At 36.7% G+C, this 21,095-nt stretch overlaps 1 protein-coding gene across 10 annotated transcripts in view; it reads left to right on the top strand.

The window, feature by feature from the left end:
• Positions 1 to 21,095, top strand: part of DTNB (dystrobrevin beta) — a 375,244-nt gene that overhangs the window by 24,633 nt on the left and 329,516 nt on the right. For 9 of the 10 annotated variants that reach the window (XM_069071996.1, XM_069072001.1, XM_069071997.1 and 6 more), the window contains exons 2-3: positions 3,129 to 3,196; positions 14,572 to 14,652. In XM_069071996.1, the coding sequence (XP_068928097.1) occupies positions 3,130 to 3,196; positions 14,572 to 14,652 (148 nt within the window). In that variant the 5' untranslated portion in view covers position 3,129. Of the gene's footprint in view, positions 1 to 3,128; positions 3,197 to 14,571; positions 14,653 to 20,180; positions 20,290 to 21,095 lie in introns of those variants that run through there. The other variant, XM_069072005.1, reaches the window with a different exon arrangement.

Here is a 21,095-nt window from a genome sequence, read left to right as displayed (position 1 = left end):
CAGTCAGTTTCCTAGAAAAAACTGTCTATACTTTTAGCTTCTACTCTTTCTTTTCTCCTGGACTTCGGTAATAACCTTCTTTAAAAATATATTTTATTGATGCCTTTTGTCTTTTCAGGGTATTCATTCTCTTCTATCCTCCCACGCATACTGAACTATCCCTTATTACAAAGAAAAATATTCAAGGAAAAAATGTCCTCTGTAACCATATGTGATACCATCTAATATTCTATCCTAGTAGTCATCTATCTCTTTGCTGTGAGGAAGGATCTATCTTTCATTATCTCTTCTTCAGTACTCTTGTTAGTTTGCTCATTAGTCAGTATTCAACTTTTTTTTGTTGATCTTTTAATTTATACTGTTGTGATTAATGTGTATTTTCTTATGGTAAGTTTTTATGCTTCTAGTAGTGTATGGGGTAGAAATCAAAGAGTTCAGGAATTTAAATGGGAAACCAAAGACATCATATTTTATCCAGAGCAGAGGTTCCTAACTTTTTTTTTTGTCATGAACCTCTTTGGCAGTCTGGTAAAAACCCAAGACCTCCATTTCAGAATAATGTATGAAATGAAATACCTAAGATTACAAAGGAAACCAATTTTATCGATATATACTTAATAGAATATTAACAAAATGAGGTCATGGACCCCAGATAGAAAACCTTTGCCCTAGAGAGAAAATGAAAGGGTATGAGAAGAAGCAGTAGATGGGGGTATAAGTTCATCAGGTATTGTTTCCACAGAACCATGGGTAGAAGCCCCTAAATTGATTCACCTGGCATACACTAAGCTTGGATAGCACTGTCCAGATTTTGGAGTCAGTGTTCTACATTTGTTCTTTCCTCCCCCTAGCATTGTGATTGAAGCTGCCTGGATGGCCAATACCCATGATGTTGCAGCAACTGGTAGTGGAAGCAGTGAACTTATGGTACTACTTGAGCTCCTGACATCTCCTGCTCCCATGCTTGTTTACTTCTTGCTTTTCATGAAGCTTCAGTTCTTCTTTAGGATAACTCAGACACAGTCATAACCTCTAGTGGCTCAGGTAGACAGACGTTGGATAATATATCTGCACCAGCAAACACTGATCTCCAGTATCCTGGTATGGTTCATTCTGTTTATTTTAGCTTGTATGAGTTAATGTAGATCTTCCACATTTCTTCAAATTCCTCATTTTTGTCAGTGTTACAATAAATAATATAGTGTTACAACCATACATAATCGTGATTTCCCCCCCAGCCATTTCATAGTTAATGGATATTTGGGGCCGCTATGTGGTGCGGTGAATAGAGCACCAAACCAGGAGTCAAGAGGACTGAGTTCAAATTTGACCTCAGACACTTGACATTTAACTAGCTGTGTGACCTTGGGCAAGTCACTTAACCCCAACTGCCTTGCCTTCCCCCCTCAAAAAAAAAGAATTAGTGGATACTCACTTTGTTCCATCCTAGGTCTCCAAAGGATGCTGCCATGAATATTTCGGCATGTATTTCAGAATGAATGAATAAAGCTTTTATTAAATTCTTACTATGTACAAAACACTGTGCTAAGTGCTAGGGATAAAAATAAAAAAGTAAGATAGTCCTTACTGTCAAGGAGCTCACATTCTAATGGGAGATAATACATATGGAATGTTTCAACTACAGGTCAGATGGAAAGGTCCCATCATCCTTAGGGTGCAGTGACAAAGCAAATATTAATGTTTCTTTAATGTAATTTCTACTGATAAAATCGAAGGAAGGGAATAAGCATTTATTAAGTACCTGGCACTAGGTATTATACTAAATGTTTAACAAATACCTTATTTGATCCTCACAACAACCCTGTGAGGCAGCTGCTATTTTGAACTATATTTTACAGTTGAGGAAACTGAGGCAAACAGAGTTAAGTGCCTATATTGGCAAACATAGTGGCATACACAGGATGGCTGTTAGCACAGGTTCTTAGATCTGCTTTACTAGGAAAGATAGCTGTTCAAGGGGTCAGCAATCTTTTTAAATCACATTTGTTAGTTCAGGGGAAAAATCAGCATCCTGAACTTCAGAGAAAATCTAAACAAAGAAAACAGAGAAAATACAAACAGAAAAATAAAGACCAATTGATAGGGCTTCTAACTGTCTGAGAAATTAGCACAGATCAACAGACAGATCCAACTGCCTGACCAAGGCATAGTTACCAGAGAGAGAAGCACTAACATCTGGGTTTTTCAAAGTGAGGGGTGAAGGGTTGGGGGCTCATTAATGGCTACCCAGAGTCTCATCTGGTCAAATCACAAAAACACCCTTCCAATGAGTGAGCCCCAAAACAAAATGCTATATGCCCTTTTTAGAGCCAGAGGGCATCACAACCCTTTGTGACTCAGTGCCTAATTAGAAATTAACAAATGGTGTTGAAAGCCTTCCTACAAGTAAGCCTCCCTTAAGCAAACTTCCCTTAATGGGCTCAATTTGAGGCCTATTAATGGGTAGGGAAGATCTTATATCCCATTAACATTACAATGCCTTGTCCAGGGGCACACAGCTAGTAAGTGTCTGAGGCTACATTTGAACTGATTCTGGGTCCAGTGCAGTAACAGTGCACCACTGAAATTTCACTAGGCTTTTTTTTTTTTTTAATTATCAAGCATTTCTTTTTTCTCCCTCCTGCTCTTTCCCCCACTGGAGAAAAAAAGTAAAAGAAAATTGTAATAAGTATAGCTAAGTGAAACTAAGTCCCATATTGTATGTGTCCCATAATGTGTGTCTTATTCTGCATTTTTAGACACAGTAGATAACTGGAAACATACCAGTCTTTATGGCTTAGTAGAATTTGTTAGAGTATATGTTAGGCTGATACAACCTTTGAAAATCTGGGTCACTAGGAGAGTAGCACTTTTGTGTGAGTTTTAAATGAGGTGCCATATGTGGAAGTACCTTGTAAACTGGATGATGATGGTGGTGATGGTGATGACAATGATGACTTTATATAAAAACAGTGAATGATTTTTTCCCCAGTTTTGGTTTCCAACTTCTTATTTTTACAAACTCAATTTTACTATATACATAAGTATTTCTCAGCTTGACAGCAGTAGTATGATAAACATCTAGTTGAATCATTAAATTATATAATATTTTGTCTCTCTGTGTCTAGGATGATTGAGGAAAGTGGGAACAAGAGAAAGACCATGGCAGAGAAGAGGCAGCTGTTTATGGAAATGCGTAAGTTCCCAGTTCTTTTGTGTTCCATTTTATTTACATATTTTTTTTCTCAAGTTGCTGCTTTTAATTAGTCAAAAGTTTTAAATTAAAAAATTTTTAAATAGAAAAGTCAGAATTAAATTTTTGTTCTTTCAAGAATATTTTTATGAATACTAAAAAGACATATTGAATTGATTTTTAATCCATAATTATCTTAGTTGTAGAACTATAGCTTTTCTTCTTCTTACTAGAAACATATTTATGGATGGTGTTTAAAGTCAACCAATCACTTATACTGCAAGCATTAATTACCAACTTTGCTTCAAGCACAATTTTTTAGTTGCTGAGCATACAAAGACAAAAATGAAATAGCCCTTGCCTTCAATGAGCTTATAATCTGTAAGATGGGGGGAGCAATATGTTAAAATACCTATACATATAATTAGATACAAAATATATACAAAGTAAATGTTAGTTTATTTTAAGGGGTCTGAAGGGAGCAGGAAAGGTCTCATTTAGAAGGGTTATATGAACTGAACTATTTTTAAGAAATAAATTAGTATTGATATGTTTGTTTTTATATTGCCTAAATTTCCTCTTATACTTCTTTCCCTCCCCACTCCAAAAGAGCCATTCCTTTTAACAAAGAATTTTTTAAAAGGAAAAAAAAAGAGGAAGAAAAGAAAGGAACCAGCAAAACCAGCTAATACACTGAAAAAACTGCATAAAAAATTCAATGTTCCACACCCATGGATTTCTACTTCTGTAAAAAAAAAACAAAAAAAAAAACAAAGCCAAAATGAGGGAGAAAGTGTTGTCTCATATCTCTTCTTTTGAGAGTTTATACTTTTTAAATTTGTCACATTCATTTTTGATACTTTATGGTGATTTTTTTACATTTACATTGTTGTAGTCACTCTGAATATTATCTTCTTGGCTCTGTTTATTTCACTTTGCATCAGTTCATGTAAGTCTTTCTGTATTCTATAGTCATCATATTTTTTGCCTCTTATAGCACAGCAATATTTCCTTACATTCTTATATCCCAGTTTCTTTAATTATTCCCTAATCAGTGTTCATGTATTTTGCTTTCAGTTTTTACTGCCACAGAAAGTATTGAATTGAACTTTGACAGGAATCTAGGGATTCTAAAAGACAGAGGTGAGCATTTCAGGCATAGGAGACAGTTTGAGGAAAGACTTGAAATATGATATTACAGAAAGCAAAGGAACTAGAATTACAACCAAATTTTACTACCTAGCAAAACTGAGTATAGTCTTTCAGGGGAAGAAAAGGATATTTAATGAAATATAGGACTTTCAAGTACAAGACTCAAGAGAAGCATAACAAGGCAGATATTAAAGAAATAATAGGAGACTCAAAAAGGTTAAAGTGTAAACATTCCTATGTGGGAGGATGATATATGTAACATCTAAGAACTCTCTTATTATTAGGGCGGTTAGAAGGAATCTACATAGAGAAAGGACATGAATGTGAGTTGATTATGTTGGGATGATCTAAAAAAAAATTGAGTGAGAAAGAAGGATACACTGAAGAAGGGGGAAGGGACAGGAAGAAAGGGGGAAATTATCTCACATGAAAGAGGTGCACAAGGAAGAGCATTTACAGGGGAAGATGGGTGGTGGTGGGCAATGCTTGAATCTTACTCTCATCAGAATTGGCTCAAAGAGGCAATAATATACACAATTAGTTGGATATAAAAATATATCTTATTCTCTGGGGAAGTAAGAGGGAAGGGGGATAAGAGAAAGGGTGAGATTGATAAAAGGGAGGGCAGATTAAGGGTGGCAGTGGTAAAAAGCAAAAAAGGTTTTAGAGGAGGGACAGGGTAAAAAGAGAAGATAAGTAGAAGAAAATAGGATGGAGGGAAATACATATTAATCATAACTATGAATGGGATTAATTCACCCTTAAGATGGAAGCAGCAGGGGTGGCTAGGTGGAACAGCAAATAGAGCACTAGCCCTGGAGTCAGGAGGTCCTGAGTTCAAATCTGGCCTCAGACACTTAACAAAAAACTAGCCGTGTGACTATGGGCAAGTCACTTAACCCCAATTGCCCTACTTTCCCCCCTCCAAAAGGCAAAAAAAGAAAAATCTAAAAAAAAAAAAAACAAAAACGGAAGCAGCAGAATGGATTAGAAATCAGACTCCAGGGGTCGGAGTCAAGATGGTGGAGTAGAAATCAGACTCCAACAATATGTTGTTGTTGTTTTTTTTATTATAAGAAACACACTTGAAACAGACACATAGAGAGGTAAAATAAAGGGCTTGAGCAGAATCTTTTATGCTTCAGAGTTAAGTTTAAAAAAGGCAGAAATAGCAGTCATGATCTCAGACAAAGCAGAGGCAAAAATAGACCTAATTAAAAGAGATAAACTACATTTTACCAAAAGGTACCATAGACAATGAAGTAATATAAATACTAAACATGTACCAAATGACATAGCTTCCAAATTCTTAAAGGAAAAGTTAAATGAGTTACAGGAGGAAATAGATATTAAAACTGTACTCTTGAGGGACCTTAACTTTCTCTTCTCAGAGCTAGATAAATCTAACCTTAAAATAAATAAGAAAGTACTTAAGGAGATAAACCTAATTTTAGAAAAATTAGATATAATAGAGCTCTGGAGAAAATTTAATGAGAATATGAAGGAATATACCTTTTTCTCAGGTGTACATGGCACCTCACAAAAATGAATCATGTTTTAGGGCATAAAAACCTTACAAATCTTAAATGTACCAATTTCATACCATAATACAACAAAAATTATATTCAGTAAGGGACCATGAAATTCATTGGAAACTAAATGATTTAATCCTAAAGAATGAGTAGTTCAAAGAAAAAATTGTAGAAGTAGTCAATAATTTCATTAAAGATAATTATGGGGGGTGGAGTCAAGATGTCAGAGTAGAAACAGGACTTCCTGGGGGCTCCGGCTTCCACCTCCTCCAATTCATGTAAACGGTGACTCTGAACAAACTTTTGGACCCACAAAATGACACAGAAGCTAACCTCCCACTGAGGACAGCCTGGCAGGCCAGCAGGAATCGGCCAGCGCAGGGTTCTGGGAGGTGAGCCCAGCCTCGCGTGAGCTGGAGTTCTTAGCCTCAGGGCTGCCACAGCCAGTTGCTGGCTGGAGGGACTCCAGATCACCAGCAGCTGTGGCAGTTTCCAGAATTATCAACCCATAGATGCTAAGAACAAAGTGAGAGGTCAGTGTAGTGTGGACTTTGAGATCCAGTAGTTCAGGAGTGTGGTCGACCTTTGCTCCTGGGGTGAGAAGCAGCTGAGGCGAGGTCACTGTGCAGCCACAGCCACATGGCTGCTTCAGCTCCTGGCCTGCAGATTGTAGTAGGACAAAGCAACCAGTCTGAGGGGTAATCACTCTTGCTTTAACCTGCTTGGATATGAATTGCTCTAGGGTAGAGGTCCTTGGGTGTGGGACCAGCTTGCCAGATTGTATGGAGGCTTCAAAGAGGGCACCCAACTAATACCTTTGGCAGCTGAGAAAACCCAGAGATTGGGGCAAAGCTCCCCTGTCTGGTAGTAGAGTCCTACTATGGCAAAAAGCCCAAAAGTCAAGTAATTGAGTGGCAACATGAGCAAGCAAAGGAAGCGAAGCAAGCAGAGCAACTCAACTTTACACTCCCATTTTGGGGGCAAAAAGGATCAAAGCATGGAACAGGAGGAAGACAGCGAAGTCAGAACTCCTGCACCAAAAGCTTCCAAGAAAAATATGAGCTGGTTACAGGCCATTGAGGAGCGTAAGAAGGATTTTGAAAACCAAATAAGAGAAGTGGAGGAAAAATTGGGAAGAGAAATGAGAATGATGCAAGAAAATTATGAAATGAGAGTCAACAACCTGACTGAAGAAAATAGCACCTTAAAAAATAGATTAACTCAAATGGCAAAAGAGGCTCAAAAATGCAATGAGGAGAAGAATGCCTTATAAAGCCAAATTTGCCAGATGGAAAAAGAATCTTAAAAGCTGACTGAAGAGAATCATTCCTTCAGAATTAGATTGGAGCAAATGGAAGCTAATGACTTTATGAGAAATCAAGATACTATTAAGCAGATCCAAACAAATGAAAAATTAGAAGGCAATGTGAAATATTTCATTGGGAAAACCACTGACCTGGAAAATAGATCCAGGAGAGATAATTTAAAAAGTATTGGACTACCTGAAAGCCATGATCAAAAAAAGAACCTAGAAATCATCCTTCAAGAAATTCCCAAGGAAAATTGCCCTGATGTTTTAGAACCAGAGGGCAAAATAGAGGTTGAAAGAATCCACTGATAACCTCCTGAAAAAGATCCCAAAAAGAAAACTCCTAGGAATATTATAGCTAAGTTCCAGAGTTCCCAGATCAAGAAGAAGATATTACAAGCAGCCAGGAAGAAACAATTTGAATATTGTGGAAACACAATCAGGATAACACAGGATCTGGCAGTTTCTACATTAAGGGATCGAAGAGCTTGGAATATGATATTCTGGAGGTAAAAGGAACTGGGATTAAAAGTAAGAATCACCTACCCAGCAAAACTGAGTATCATATTTCAGGGGAAAATATGGTTGTTCAGTGGAATAGAGGACTTTCAAGCTTTCTTGCTGAAAAAACCAGAGTTGAAGAGAAAATTTGACATTCAGATACAAGAAGCAAGAGAAGCATGAGAAGGTAAACAGGGAAAAGAAATCATAAGGAACTTATCAAAGTTGAACTATTTACATCCCTACATGGAAAAATTATCATTGTAAGTTATGAAACTTTTCTCAGTATGAGAATAGTTGAAAGGAATAGAAATGTGTATGTGTATATATGTGTGTGTGTTTATGTGTGTATACACATACGTATATACATATATATATAGGAGGGTATATGGGCATATGAATACATATGTGAATGTATATATATGTGTACAGATATACATAGATAGAGGGCACAGGACCAATTTAATAGGAAGGGATGATATTTAAAAGGTGAAATTAAGAGGTGAGAGAGGAATATAATGAGAGTAGTTCGGGAGAGACACAATGGGGTAAAACTATCTCATATAGAAGAGGCAAGGGAAAATGATTACAATGGAGGGGATGAACAGGAAGGCAAAACGGAATGGGTCAACCTTATTCTCATTGAATTTGGCTTAGGGAGGGTATGGCATTGTAGCAGCAAGCACCCCAAGCGTCCTCAGGGTGGCTGCCCATACAGGTTCTTAGATCTGCTTTGTTAAAGGAAGCAACTCAAAATGGGTTAACAAGCTTACTTTAATCAGTCAGACATATATTGTTTACCTTGTTCAGGGGAAAGGGTCAGCACCCCGAACTTCAAAGTATACAGGCAGAATTATCAAGACAGAAACAGATCAAGTACACAGCTTTCAAAACTGTGCAACCATTACATCCATACCAAACAACATCTGGGTTTCAACATCTGGGTTTTTCAAAGCCGGGGGGGCTCCAGACAATGGCTTCCCAGAATCCATATCAAATCACAGAACACTTCTCAAAGTGAGCCCCCAAAACAAAGCCTCACATCAGGGCTTATATAGCCTTCTCCTGGCTCAGAGAATGTAACAACCTTATTGACTCACTGGCCAATCAAAAAGTATCTACAGAAAAACAAGCCTCCCACCCCAGGCTTCAGGTGCACTTTAGCCTAGGGGCAGGCAAGATCTTCCAAATTTGCATTCGCATTACATTCAGCCCCAAGATCTTTCATGCCCATAGCATAGACAATTTACTTGTGAATTAGCACTAAGCATCTCTTAGGTCACATTTTCAAGATACAGAACTAAAGTTACCAAAGTGGCTACAGGCCCTTAAACAAACACAAAGTACATAGCATTATCACTTCAATTCAAAACAAGAGTCCAAATAAAGTTCTTTTGGGGGGAGGGGGTGTCCTTCCCCTCACACAGCTCCAGCCCCTGCTTCCAAGCACAGAGAAGGGGCTGGGCAACAAAACCAACAAGGTGGGTCCTTGGGGTTCACAGCACTTCATCCCACCCACCATAGTCACAAGTCCATCCTCCCCCTGGGTCCCAAACTGTGGGATGCAGCCAGGAAACACACTCAGTGCCCCTGCTTTGCTGCTCAGTTCTTATCTTTTCCTGTGGCTGAATTCCGAACTCCTGGGTTCCTTCTCCTCCCTCAGGCGGCAGCCGCTCCTGGCTTCTGCCCAGGTCCTGATGCAGGTAGCTCACCATTCCTGCTTTCAGCTCAGCGAAGTCTGCATGCAGGCCATTCTTCTCTCCTGCTCCACGGCTCCACAGAATCACAGCTACCACAACTGGGAAACAAACAATTATCCCAGTCCCTATACTTTCCTTTTACTCTCCAGATCCTGTTCCTGACGCCATTTTGTAGCAGCAAGCACCCCAAGCGTCCTCAGGGTGGCTGCCCATACAGGTTCTTAGATCTGCTTTGTTAAAGGAAAGCAACTCAAAATGGGTTAACAAGCTTACTTTAATCAGTCAGACATATATCGTTTACCTTGTTCAGGGGAAAAGGTCAGAACCCCGAACTTCAAAGTATACAGGCAGAATTATCAAGACAGAAACAGATCAAGTACACAGCTTTCAAAACTGTGCAACCATTACATCCATACCAAACAACATCTGGGTTTCAATATCTGGGTTTTTCAAAGCCGGGGGGGCTCCAGACAATGGCTTCCCAGAATCCATATCAAATCACAGAACACTTCTCAAAGTGAGCCCCCAAAACAAAGTCTCACATCAGGGCTTATATTGCCTTCTCCTGGCTCAGAGAATGTAACAACCTTATTGACTCACTGGCCAATCAAAAAGTATCTACAGAAAAACAAGCCTCCCACCCCAGGCTTCAGGTGCACTTTAGCCTAGGGGCAGGGAAGATCTTCCAAATTTGCATTTGCATTACAGGCATACACACTAAATACAGTATCTCACCCTACAGGAGAGTAGGGGGGAAAGGGATGAGAGGGGGGGATGTTGAAAGGGAGGGAAGGCTAGGGGGGAGGGAAGTTGGAAGCACCCATTTTTTAAAAGGGCAGGATCAAAGTAGAGAATAGAACAAGTGGGAGGTGGGATAGGAGGGAGGAAAATATAGTTAGTCTTTTACAATATATCCACTATGCAAGTGTTTTGCATAGCTACACATATGCAACCTATACTGAATTGCTTATCTGCCCAGTAGGGGTGGGTAACAAGGGAGGAAGGGAATCAATCTGGAATTCAAAGTTTCAAAATCAAATGTTTATATATATATATATATATATATATATATATATATATATATACTATTATTAATATTATTTTACATATAACTTGGAAATAAGATATACAGACACTGGGGCATAGAGATCTACCATACCCTACTGGAAAGTTGGAGGTGATATGGGAGAGAGCAGATTGGAAGAGGAGATATTTTGGGGTGGTGGGTAGGGAAAAAATGGGGAGAAAATTTGTAACTCAAAATCTTGCAGAAATGAATGATGTAAACTAGAAGTTAATAAAGCATTTGATTAAAAAAACTTAATGATGACAATGAGACAACATTGTAAAATTTGTGGGATATAGACAAAGAAGTAGTTAGCAGAAAATTTAGATCTCTAAATGCATACATCAGTAAAAGAGAGAAAGAGTAGATCAACAAATTAGTCATGCAACTAAAAAACCTAGAAAAAGAACAAATTAAAATCTTTAATTAAATACAAAAATGGAAATTCTGCAAGTCAAAGGAGGGATTAATAAAATTGAAAGTAAAAAACCCCATATATTGAGCTAAAAATAAAATTAGGAGCTGGAGCTGATTTTATGAATAAAAAAAACCAACCAAATAGATAAGCCATTTGGTAATTTGATTTAAAAAAAGAATAAAACCAAATAACCAATATAAAAAATGAAAAGATGAAGAATGAATGAGGGTGAAATCAAAGAATTATTAGGAGTTATCTTGCCAACTATGTGCCAATGTAAATGAAATTAATGAATATTTACAAAATATAAATCACCCATATTAACAGGAGAGGAAGTAGAATATTTAAATAATCCTATCTTAGAAAAAGAAATTGAACAAATCATCATTAAGCTCTGTAGTAAAAAGTTTCCAGGATGAGATGGGTTCACAAGTGAATTCTACCAAACATTCAAGGAATGATTAATCCCCAAACTATATAAACTATTTGAAAAATAGGTAAAAAATGAAGTCCCACCAAATTCCTTTTTATGATCCTAATTCCTTCTATGACACAAATATAGTTTTATACCTAAACCAGGGAGAACAAAAACAGAGAAAGAAAATTATAGGCCAATTTCCCTAATGAATATTGATGGTAAAATTTTAAAATAAAATATTAGCAAGAAGATTACAACAATATATCAGAAAGATCATACAGTATAAGCAGGTAGGATTTATGGTAGGATTTCAGGACTAATTCAACATTAGGAAAATTATAAGCATAATCAACTATATCAATACAAAAACAACAAAAATAATATCAATAAATGCAAAAAAAAACCTTTTGATAAAATACAACACCCATTCCTGTTTAGAAAAAAAAAATACTAGAAAGCATAGGAATCAATGGAGCCTTTCTTAAAATAATAAGTACTGTCTACCTAAAACCAAGAATAAACATTATCTATAATTGTGATAAGCTTGAAACCTTCTTAATGAGAACAGGAGTGAAACAATGATGTCCATTATTGCCACTATTATTCAATATTGTACTAGAAGTGCTAGCTATACTAATAAGACAAGAAAAAGAAATTGAAGGAATAAAAATGGGCAGTGAGAGAAAAAAACTACCACTTTTTGTAGATGATATGATATTATACTGTAAGAACCCTAGAGAATCAACTAAAAAACAAACTGAAACGGTTAACAACTTAGGAAAGTTGCAGGATATAAAATGAACACACATAAATCATGGACACTTCTACATCCTACCAACAAAACCCAGCAGGAAGAGTAGAAAGTGAAATTCCATTTAAAATAATTCCAGATGATATAAAGTACTTGTGAGTCTACCTGCCAAGACAAATCCAGGTACTATATTGAATACAATTACAAAAGACTTTTCATATAAATAGATAGGTCTAAATGAATAGATCATAATTAAGGCTTAAATTGGATTGGTTGGTAGACATCAAGAAGAGATATTTAAAATTTTATTTTATGTTATTAAATAGGTTTTTATTGATGTGTTCTGTTTCTTATGTCATCATAGATATTCCCCATATCTTTTCCCCTCCCCATCCTAGAAAGCCATCCCATATAACAAGCAGTATTTTTTCAAGAAGAAAAGAAATCAGCACAACTGATTGATAGATTGAAAAAGTATTAACGTTTATGTAATATGCAGCAACCGTGGCCCTCTCACCTCCATGAATAGGTGGGTTTGAAATGTCTCTTCATACTTTTTCGTTGGAGTCATGGTTGACATTTATAATTTTGCTACATTCACTTTTGATTTTTTGGTGTGTGGTCTTTTCAATTACATTGTAATTACTGTGTGTATTGTTTTCTTGTTTCTGCTTTCTTCACTCTGTCTCAATTCTTTTAGATTTTATGCTTCTCTGAATTTATCACATCATTTCCTAAAGCACAGTAATATTCCACTCCATTCACATACCACAGTTTGTTTAGCCATTCCCCAATTACTGGTTATCTACTTTGTTTCCAATTCTTTGCTATCACAAAAAGTTCTGCTATAAATATTTTGGTGAACATGGGGACTTTCCTGATGACTTCCTCAGAGCATAAGTTCAGCAATAGAGTATCTGATTCAAAGGGTATGGATATGTTAGTCACTTTGCATCAATCTAAATTGTTTTCCAAAATGGTTGTACCATTTCACAGCTACATCAACAATGTATTAGTGTGCTTATCATTCCACAACCCCTGCAACATTAAGTATTGTCAGTTTTTGTTATCTTTGCCAATTTGCAGGGTATGAAGTGAAACTTTAGAATTGTGTTGGTGTGAATTTCTCTCATTAATGATTTGGAACATTCTTTCATTTGGTTGTAAATACTTTGTAATTCTTTTGAGAACTGTTTGTTCCTATCCTTTGACCACTTTTCTGTTGGAGGTGGCTATTAATCATACACACACATATATTTAATAATTGTTTATATATATGAAATAAACTCTTATCAGAGAAATTTGATACAAAGATTTTTTTCCCCATTTGGCTAGAGCAGTGGTGTCAAACTCAGATAGAAATGAGTTCTTTTGGACAGCATATTGACTTAAAAAAACCCTCCCAATATGAACATTATCTATTTTGTATTGTATTTTTATTTATTTTGCTAAACATTTCCCAATTACATTTTAATCTGGCTGTATGACCCTGGGCAAGTCACTTAACCATGTTTGTCTGAGTTTCCTCATCTGCAAAATGAGCTGGAGAAGGCAATGGCAAACCACTCTAGTATCTTTGCCAGGAAAACCCCAAATGGGGTCATAAAGAGTTGGACACAGCTGAAATGACTGAATAACAACAAAAATAATAGTCCAAGTATTTCCCTATATGAAATAGGAAACTGCTGAAGGTTTTTAAAATAGGGGAATGACATGTTTAGACCAGTACATTAGGAGGCTTATTTTGGCAACTAAGAGAAAGACAGATTGAGGAGGAGATAAACTAGAGGTGCCAACATAAACTAGGAAGTTATTACAATAGAAAAGGTTAGAGAGGTCAGTGGTTGCAGTGTGAGAAAGGTAGGTGTGAGAAATACTGAGTAAAAATCAAGAGAATTTGACCACCGATTGGAGGTAGGTGTAAATAATTTAATTCCACAAGTATATTGAGCAACTACTAAGCAAAAAGTAAAAGACTCTGTGTCCTCAAGGAGCTTAAGCATGAAGGAAGTATCAAAGGTAATTCCAAAGTTATTTGTTTGGATGATTAGAAAGATGATGTTTCTACTTTAATAGAAATAAGATGTTGAGGGGAAGATGATGAGTTAAATTTTGCACATGTTGAACATGGAAGTGTTGGTTAAAATAGAAATGTCTAGGAAAATGTTGGAAATATGGCACTCCTACTTCTACTTAAGTTATACATAAACACATACATAAAAATACACACACACACACTTCAATCACACTTTAATACTGATGTAATTCAAGATTTCACCTGCATAGGAGCACCCTCCACCAGTGTATTTCACTACTCTTCCTACCTTACTAGATCATCCTAGGGTCACAGACTTATATTTCAGCAGTTATCGAGTATGTGGAGCCTTGGTAGGACCTACTAGATATTGTCTCTTTCTTGGTATAGTGTTTGAGAACCCAGGGTTTCCTCTACTCCATGAAGCATTGTAGTAGGATTTTCTCAAATGATTTCTATATATATTTAATACATATATATTATTTTTGACTGCCAGGTGCTCAGAATTTTGATGTCATCAGACTATCAACATACCGGACAGCTTGCAAACTAAGATTTGTACAAAAAAGATGTAATTGTAAGTTATTTCTACTTTTTTTTTTACATTGTGGGATCATGTGTGAATCTTTTTAGTGACTAGTATTACAATGTAAGAAATTTTAATATGGTAGCAATGTTAGCTGTATTATTTTTTACCTTATATATATTTATGTCTTGTCTTTTCAATTGGATTTTAAACTCCTTAAGCATGAGTTTGGGTTTCACATTCTTTCATATCTCCCTCAGTAAACAGCACTGTACTTTGGCCCATAATGGGTTGTTAGTTGTTATTTTTATGATGTCAGCATACTTTAAATGGGAGGGATGTATTTTTCCTGTTTTTTATGTATGTATATGTGTGAAATGGGTTTGCCAAATTTGCTCTGATATTAAAACAACAATTTTTTGTCCTCACTTTAATTTATCACCATCATTTCCCAGTATATCCTCCCAGAAAAACATACCTTATAACAAAGAGAGAAAGAAAAGAAAAAATACTTCAGCAAAGCTAATCAACACATCAAAAAGTCTGACATATACATTATTGATCCCCCATCTTTGCAAAGAAATTGCAGGGCAAGGCTCAGTCCTGGGCCCTCTTTTTTTTTTTTCTTTATATAGTATTTTCATCAGCTTCCATGGGTTCTACTGTCATCTCTGTGCAAATGATATCCAGCCCTAGACTCTCTCCTGAGCTCTAGTTCTGCACTATAAACTGCCTTTTGGATCTTTCCAACTGAATTTATTGTAGACATCTCAAACTCAACATCTCTAGTAGGGAAGTCAATATTCTTCCCAATGTTCCCTAAGTGATCTGTAAAATCGCTAAATCACTACCTACCTGATCTCAGCTCTGCAAGTTCCTGATCTGGGTTTGGGTCTGAGTAATGGGCCTATGGATGTGTCCTGCTTGGAGTTCCAGTGGATTGCTTTTGGATTTAGTCATTATCAGCCAGTTGGAAAACACTGCTAGTTCAGAGGAACGGAACATGATGCTTCCCCTTGGTCTGGGATTCCTGGTCTGGTTATTCTATAGCAGACTTCTTGCTGAGCTGGAATATACCCTGTTCGGCTCTTGCAGTCTGAGTCACAAAGCGTATTCTTGCTTCTGAATTTGTTCCTTTCAGTACACAGCCTTCTAACTGGGGAGAGAGTTACTTTTCTAGGCTTACAGGCTCTCTGATTTTGGGCGTGTTGCGGGTTTCACCACAAAGATTATTCCACTCACCACTGGTACATGGAATGTGTGCATACTTATAGACAACACAAAATCCAGTAGATCTGAAAGATGAGAAGCTCTTGTTGTGAGAGAATTCAGCAGGTATTGCATCCAAATAGCAGCCCTGAGTAAAGCAAGGCTGGCAAATGAATATCAGCTTACTGAAGTTGGAGGGTTCACAGAAAAGTTTGAGACCCTTTGATTACCTTCAAACTGATTTATCCCATTTGCTGAGACAGTTTACTAGGGTGTGGCTGCTGTGCATGCTACACCTTCTTGGAGACACAGGTTGATGGATCAGGTAGACACCAATGATTTTTACAGCAAGTTTCTCTGATAAAGACCTCATTTCTCAAATATATACTGAGTAGAGAACTGAGTCAAATTTATAAAAATAAAAGCCATTCCCCAATTGATAAATGGCCAAAGGATATAAAAGGCAGTTTTCAAGAGAAGAAATCAAAGCTAACTATAGTCATGTAAAAAATGCTCTAAATCACTATTGATTAGAGAAAGGCAAATTAACACAACTCAAATTAAAACCACTTCATACCTATCAGAAATGACAAATGCTAGAGGGAATGAGAAAAATAGGTACACTAATGAACTGTTGGTAGAGTAGTGAACTGGTCCAATCATTCTGCAGAACAAATTAGGCTATAAAACTGTGCGTACCCTTTGACCCAACAATACCACTACTAGGTCTGTATTCCAAGGAGATCAAAGAAAAAGGAAAAGTGAAATATACTTTTGTCAGTGCTCTTCATATTCAGCCACTCTAGACTGTCTTCTTGAAAAAAGTATCTATGGTCTCTAAGTTGACACACACACACACACACATATATATATTTTATACAGTCCATCCTCTTCCCTCTTTTCTACTTTTGTAGTTAAGGTAAAGATCATCATATATACATTGATTTCATTTGGACGATCTTGTGTAGTTCTTCATGAAATCTCTTTATTTCATCCTCTATAGCAAATGTTAGAGAATAAGCTAGTTTTTTTCATGAAGACTACTCTCTTTGATGAACAAATAAGTAAGTATCCTATGAAATGATGGTTTGTGTTGATTTTTGATGAAAGCTGAAATAAATTTCACCTCCTTTACGTGCATCCCTGAGGAGATTCTTTCTGTCTTCTATCTTGCTATAATATGCTTATGTTTTTTGGTTTTATTTATCAGGATAATATTGATATGGACTTGTTTCATTCCCCTCCATCAGTGTCATTGGACCAAACTCTCATGTTCATTATATGAAACAACCAAAGTCTACTGATGGTTTGAAAACTGAGGTCCTTGATACTCTCCCCCACTTTTCTGCCCCTCTGCTGTGGTCACTGCAGAAGCAGAAGAGGCAAACAGTACATTGCAGTTGAAAAGGCACTGGGTGTGCAGTGAGAGGACCTGGGTTCAAATCCCGCCTTTGACACCTTCTTGTGTAGTCTTGGGCAAATCATCCATCTTCTGTGGGCCTCCACTTTCCTCAGCTGTAAAGACAGGGGATTGAACTAGATGACCTTTAAGAGACCTTCTAGTTTTAGGTCTGTGAGTCTGTCAAGACACATTTAAGGGATGTTTTATTTATTTATTTTTCTGTTTTCCATAGCTAGAGACTTCATCACCTTGTGCTGCTGTTCATTAGCATCTGTGTACTTAGGCTGGTCTTTAGACAGTCTGTCTGTCACCGGGATCCCTTTTTATGGGGCAAACTCCAAAGGTCTTTTAAAAACTATAAATTGGGGGTGGCTAGGTGGTGCAGTGAGTAGAGTACCAACCCTGGAGTCAGGAGGACCTGAGTTCGGATCTGGCCTCAGACACTTAGCGTACACACACACACACACACACACACACACACACACACACACACACACACACAAAAACCTATCCATGTGACCTTGGGCAAGTTACTTAACCCCAATTGCCCTCCAAAAAAAAAAACCTATAAATTGCAGAGCATGAGGTGAATGGAAGAGTTCAAGTAGGGGGGGAACCTGCATCCTTGAGACTTGTAGGTCCTTGGATGTGGCCTTTTGACTGAGTCCAAGTTTTACAGAACAAATCCTATTATTAAGCGGATTTATTCTGTGAAGTTTGGAGTCAGTCGAACCCCATGTAGCCTTGGGGCTGCAGGTTCCCCACGCCTGAGTCCATTCCTTATTCTTTGGAGGGAGACAGTTCTAGCCACCTTTAGAGACATAGTTAAAGTCCCTGAATTCTTCTTGCTCAGCTGCTGAGAGGGGAATCACCTTCCCAGGATAGTGTCAGAACTGAGGCTTCTCCAGTTAACTACTTATCAAAGTTGCTGATGATGTCTTTGAACCTTTGATCCCAGGAATAAAGAGAGGTGGTATCTGGCCGGCAAATAATGCACCCCAGTCCAGGTTTTGGTTGCTTCCTAACATCCTCAGCATCCCACTCAGCAGAACCCTGACATCTCTTTGGGTGCAGTCAAAGTAGCCTGCCAGTGGTTTCTGTGGAGAGGAACTGGGGTTAGCATGGAGATTAGAATGTGCTTCCTCCTCACTTTCTTTTATAATAATACCCAGCTTGGATTACTCATTGGAAAAGAGAAAAAAAGAGAAGTTGCATTTAGGTATCAGGACGTTTCAGAGGGTTGAGGAAGCAGGGAGTAAACTGGAATGCTCTGTGGCCTTTGGATGCCCTGACTGCGCTCTCTGGTGGTGTGTTCCTTTTATAGCAGGCTTGCTTTGGACTGCTCTGTTCCTCAAAGGGAAAAAAAAAAAAAGCACTGTTAACATTTTGGAATTTACATAGCAACAGAGCAGAAGTAACCCAGTATCACTCACCTTACATAACAGATGATGGGTTAATTTCAGAGACTGATTTTGAATTTTTTGAAGAAGACTGAAATTCCATCCTTGATGGAACATAAAGGGTTTATAGGCATTACAGGCAGAAGCAAAAGACCTAATCAATTGGTTGTAGACCTGACACTGTAAACTGCTATCCACTATTCTTGAAGAAGCACTCTGTGAGATGTGATACATGCTTGTGAGACTCATCAGACCCACTGATTAATACCTATTTTTGTTTTTCCACATTGAATAAATTTAGAACAAATATGTGTTGGAAGAAATGTGGAATGTTTCATGAGAGATCTAGGTAGACAGCTGGAGGATTTGGAGTCAGTTTTTTATTCTCATTTTAGATGATACTGAATTTGAAAGAGGACAAAATAGAAAAATGAATAGTTAGTGATATGGTCTCTTTATCTGGTGAACACGAATGAAGAAATATCTGGTTTGCCATATGATATAGCTTTTGATACCAGAGAGATGGCTGAGGGAGAGAGTGTAAATCTTGAAGACTGGAAACAATATCCATATTTGGCAGGAAGCTTACTCACCTGATTGAGAAAGCTTTGAATTCTATTTAGAGGAATAGTTAGTTTAAAAAAAATCACAAAACTACTTCCAAAGGAGGACAATGTATGATATAGAAAACTTTAGCATAGATGTGGGGTTCAGTAAGCCTTAGGTGAAAATAGCAAAAAAAAGATACTTGTAATAAACACTAATGACTCCAAATACCTATTTTTTAAAAATACATTGGTATAAAGCAGAAAGATTAAATTAAAATTTTAAGCAATGTAAAGAAGACACCATAGATAACAGTATGGTATATTACATGTATTATTAAGAGAATGTATTAAATGAAGGAATAAATTTGTGGTGGTGGTAGAATGTATAGGGTAGAATAAGCAATGGCTATAGAGTCAGAGGATCTGGGTTCAAGCCCTGTTTTTGATGCTTATTATCTGTATACCTTGGACAAGTCACTTAAGCTTTATGGTCCTTAGTTTCCTTATCCATAAAATGAAGAGGTTGTATTGGGACTCTAAAGTCCTTTAAATATCATAGGATCATAGATTGTGTAGTTGGAAGAGACCTCATTTTAAATTTGCATATAATTTATATTCACGTAATTCATATGAATGTAATCCATATAATTTGCTGTCCCATTAAAGATGAAAGCTAAGATGGAAGTTCATCTTTGATAGTTGAGTTGATTTTGATTCTGAATATTGAGAATATTAATAAAAATTATCCTGGAAGCATAATGTGTGACATATTGCTAAAAAGTTTACACAGACATATTATTCAAAAATATTAAATATTTGAATGTTTATTCCATTGTTTTATAAATCTAAACATGTTATATCAAAATTATCTTTGTTTAGATTTTTTCTTTTCTAAATTTAATTAAATTTATTTGTATTTTAATAATTTATTTATATTTTAAAATTTTTATTGATATCTTTTAAAAATAATTTATTTTATTCAATCAAAATCTACCTTCTCATCCTTCTTCCCAGAGCCCCTGCCCCCAATTGAGAATACAAGAAAAATACAAAGCAACTTTCCACATTGGCTATGTCCAAAAAACATTTGTCTCATTATGTATTCTGAGTTCTTCACCTCTGTCAGGAGGTGAGTAGCATGTTTCATCATTAGTCTTTTGAAATTGTGGTTATTATGCTGATAAGTGTTCAGCACAATAACATTTCATCATGTTTATCAACAATAACGTATTTATTGATCCTCCAATTTATAGATAACCCCTCAGATTTGTCTTGTTACCTCAGAAAGAGCCATATGTATTTTTTTATACACTTAGAGTTTGTTTTGCTCAGGACTAATTCTTCCATTAATCTACCCTCCTTCTAATTCCCCCTCTGCTTTATCTCCCCTTTCCTTCTTACTTTCTGTTGAGTGAAATATGTTTCTGTACCCAACTATGTCTGTATATTCTTCCTTTTTTGACCAGCTGAGAGTGAAATTTAAGTTTCAGCCATTCCTCTCCTGCTCCCTCCCCCTTGTTTACATAGATGTCTTCTTGGGCACCATGATTATATGAGATAATTTTCTTCAGTCTACCTTGCCTTCTCTCCTCCCTCCCACCCAAGTGTGGTCTTTTTTTCTACTTCCATTCTTTTCATAAGATCATCAGGACATAAGAGAACCACTATGAAATTTTATCTAATTGGATGCTCTCTATGACTCTGATGGTGTTATGGTTCAGAGAGGATCCATATATCATCTACCCATACTTAGTTAATCCTTGTTTAGTCCTTTATCATTTTTCATTCATGTTCACTTTTTTAACATTTCTAAAAATTTCAATGAAGCTTTAATCTTTTCATCAAGAATGCTTGGAAATTTTCTATTTTCTTAAACATCCATTTTTTATCCTGTCATATTATATTCAGTTTTGCTGGTTAAGTTATTCTTGGCTG

This window comes from Petaurus breviceps, unplaced genomic scaffold, assembly GCF_028583685.1.
Source record: "Petaurus breviceps papuanus isolate PSGF00001 unplaced genomic scaffold, PetGlider_PUasm1.0 90845, whole genome shotgun sequence".
Taxonomy (NCBI): domain Eukaryota; kingdom Metazoa; phylum Chordata; class Mammalia; order Diprotodontia; family Petauridae; genus Petaurus; species Petaurus breviceps.
Note: the sequence above shows the minus strand (reverse complement) of the source record. Positions and strands in the feature narration are given on the sequence as shown.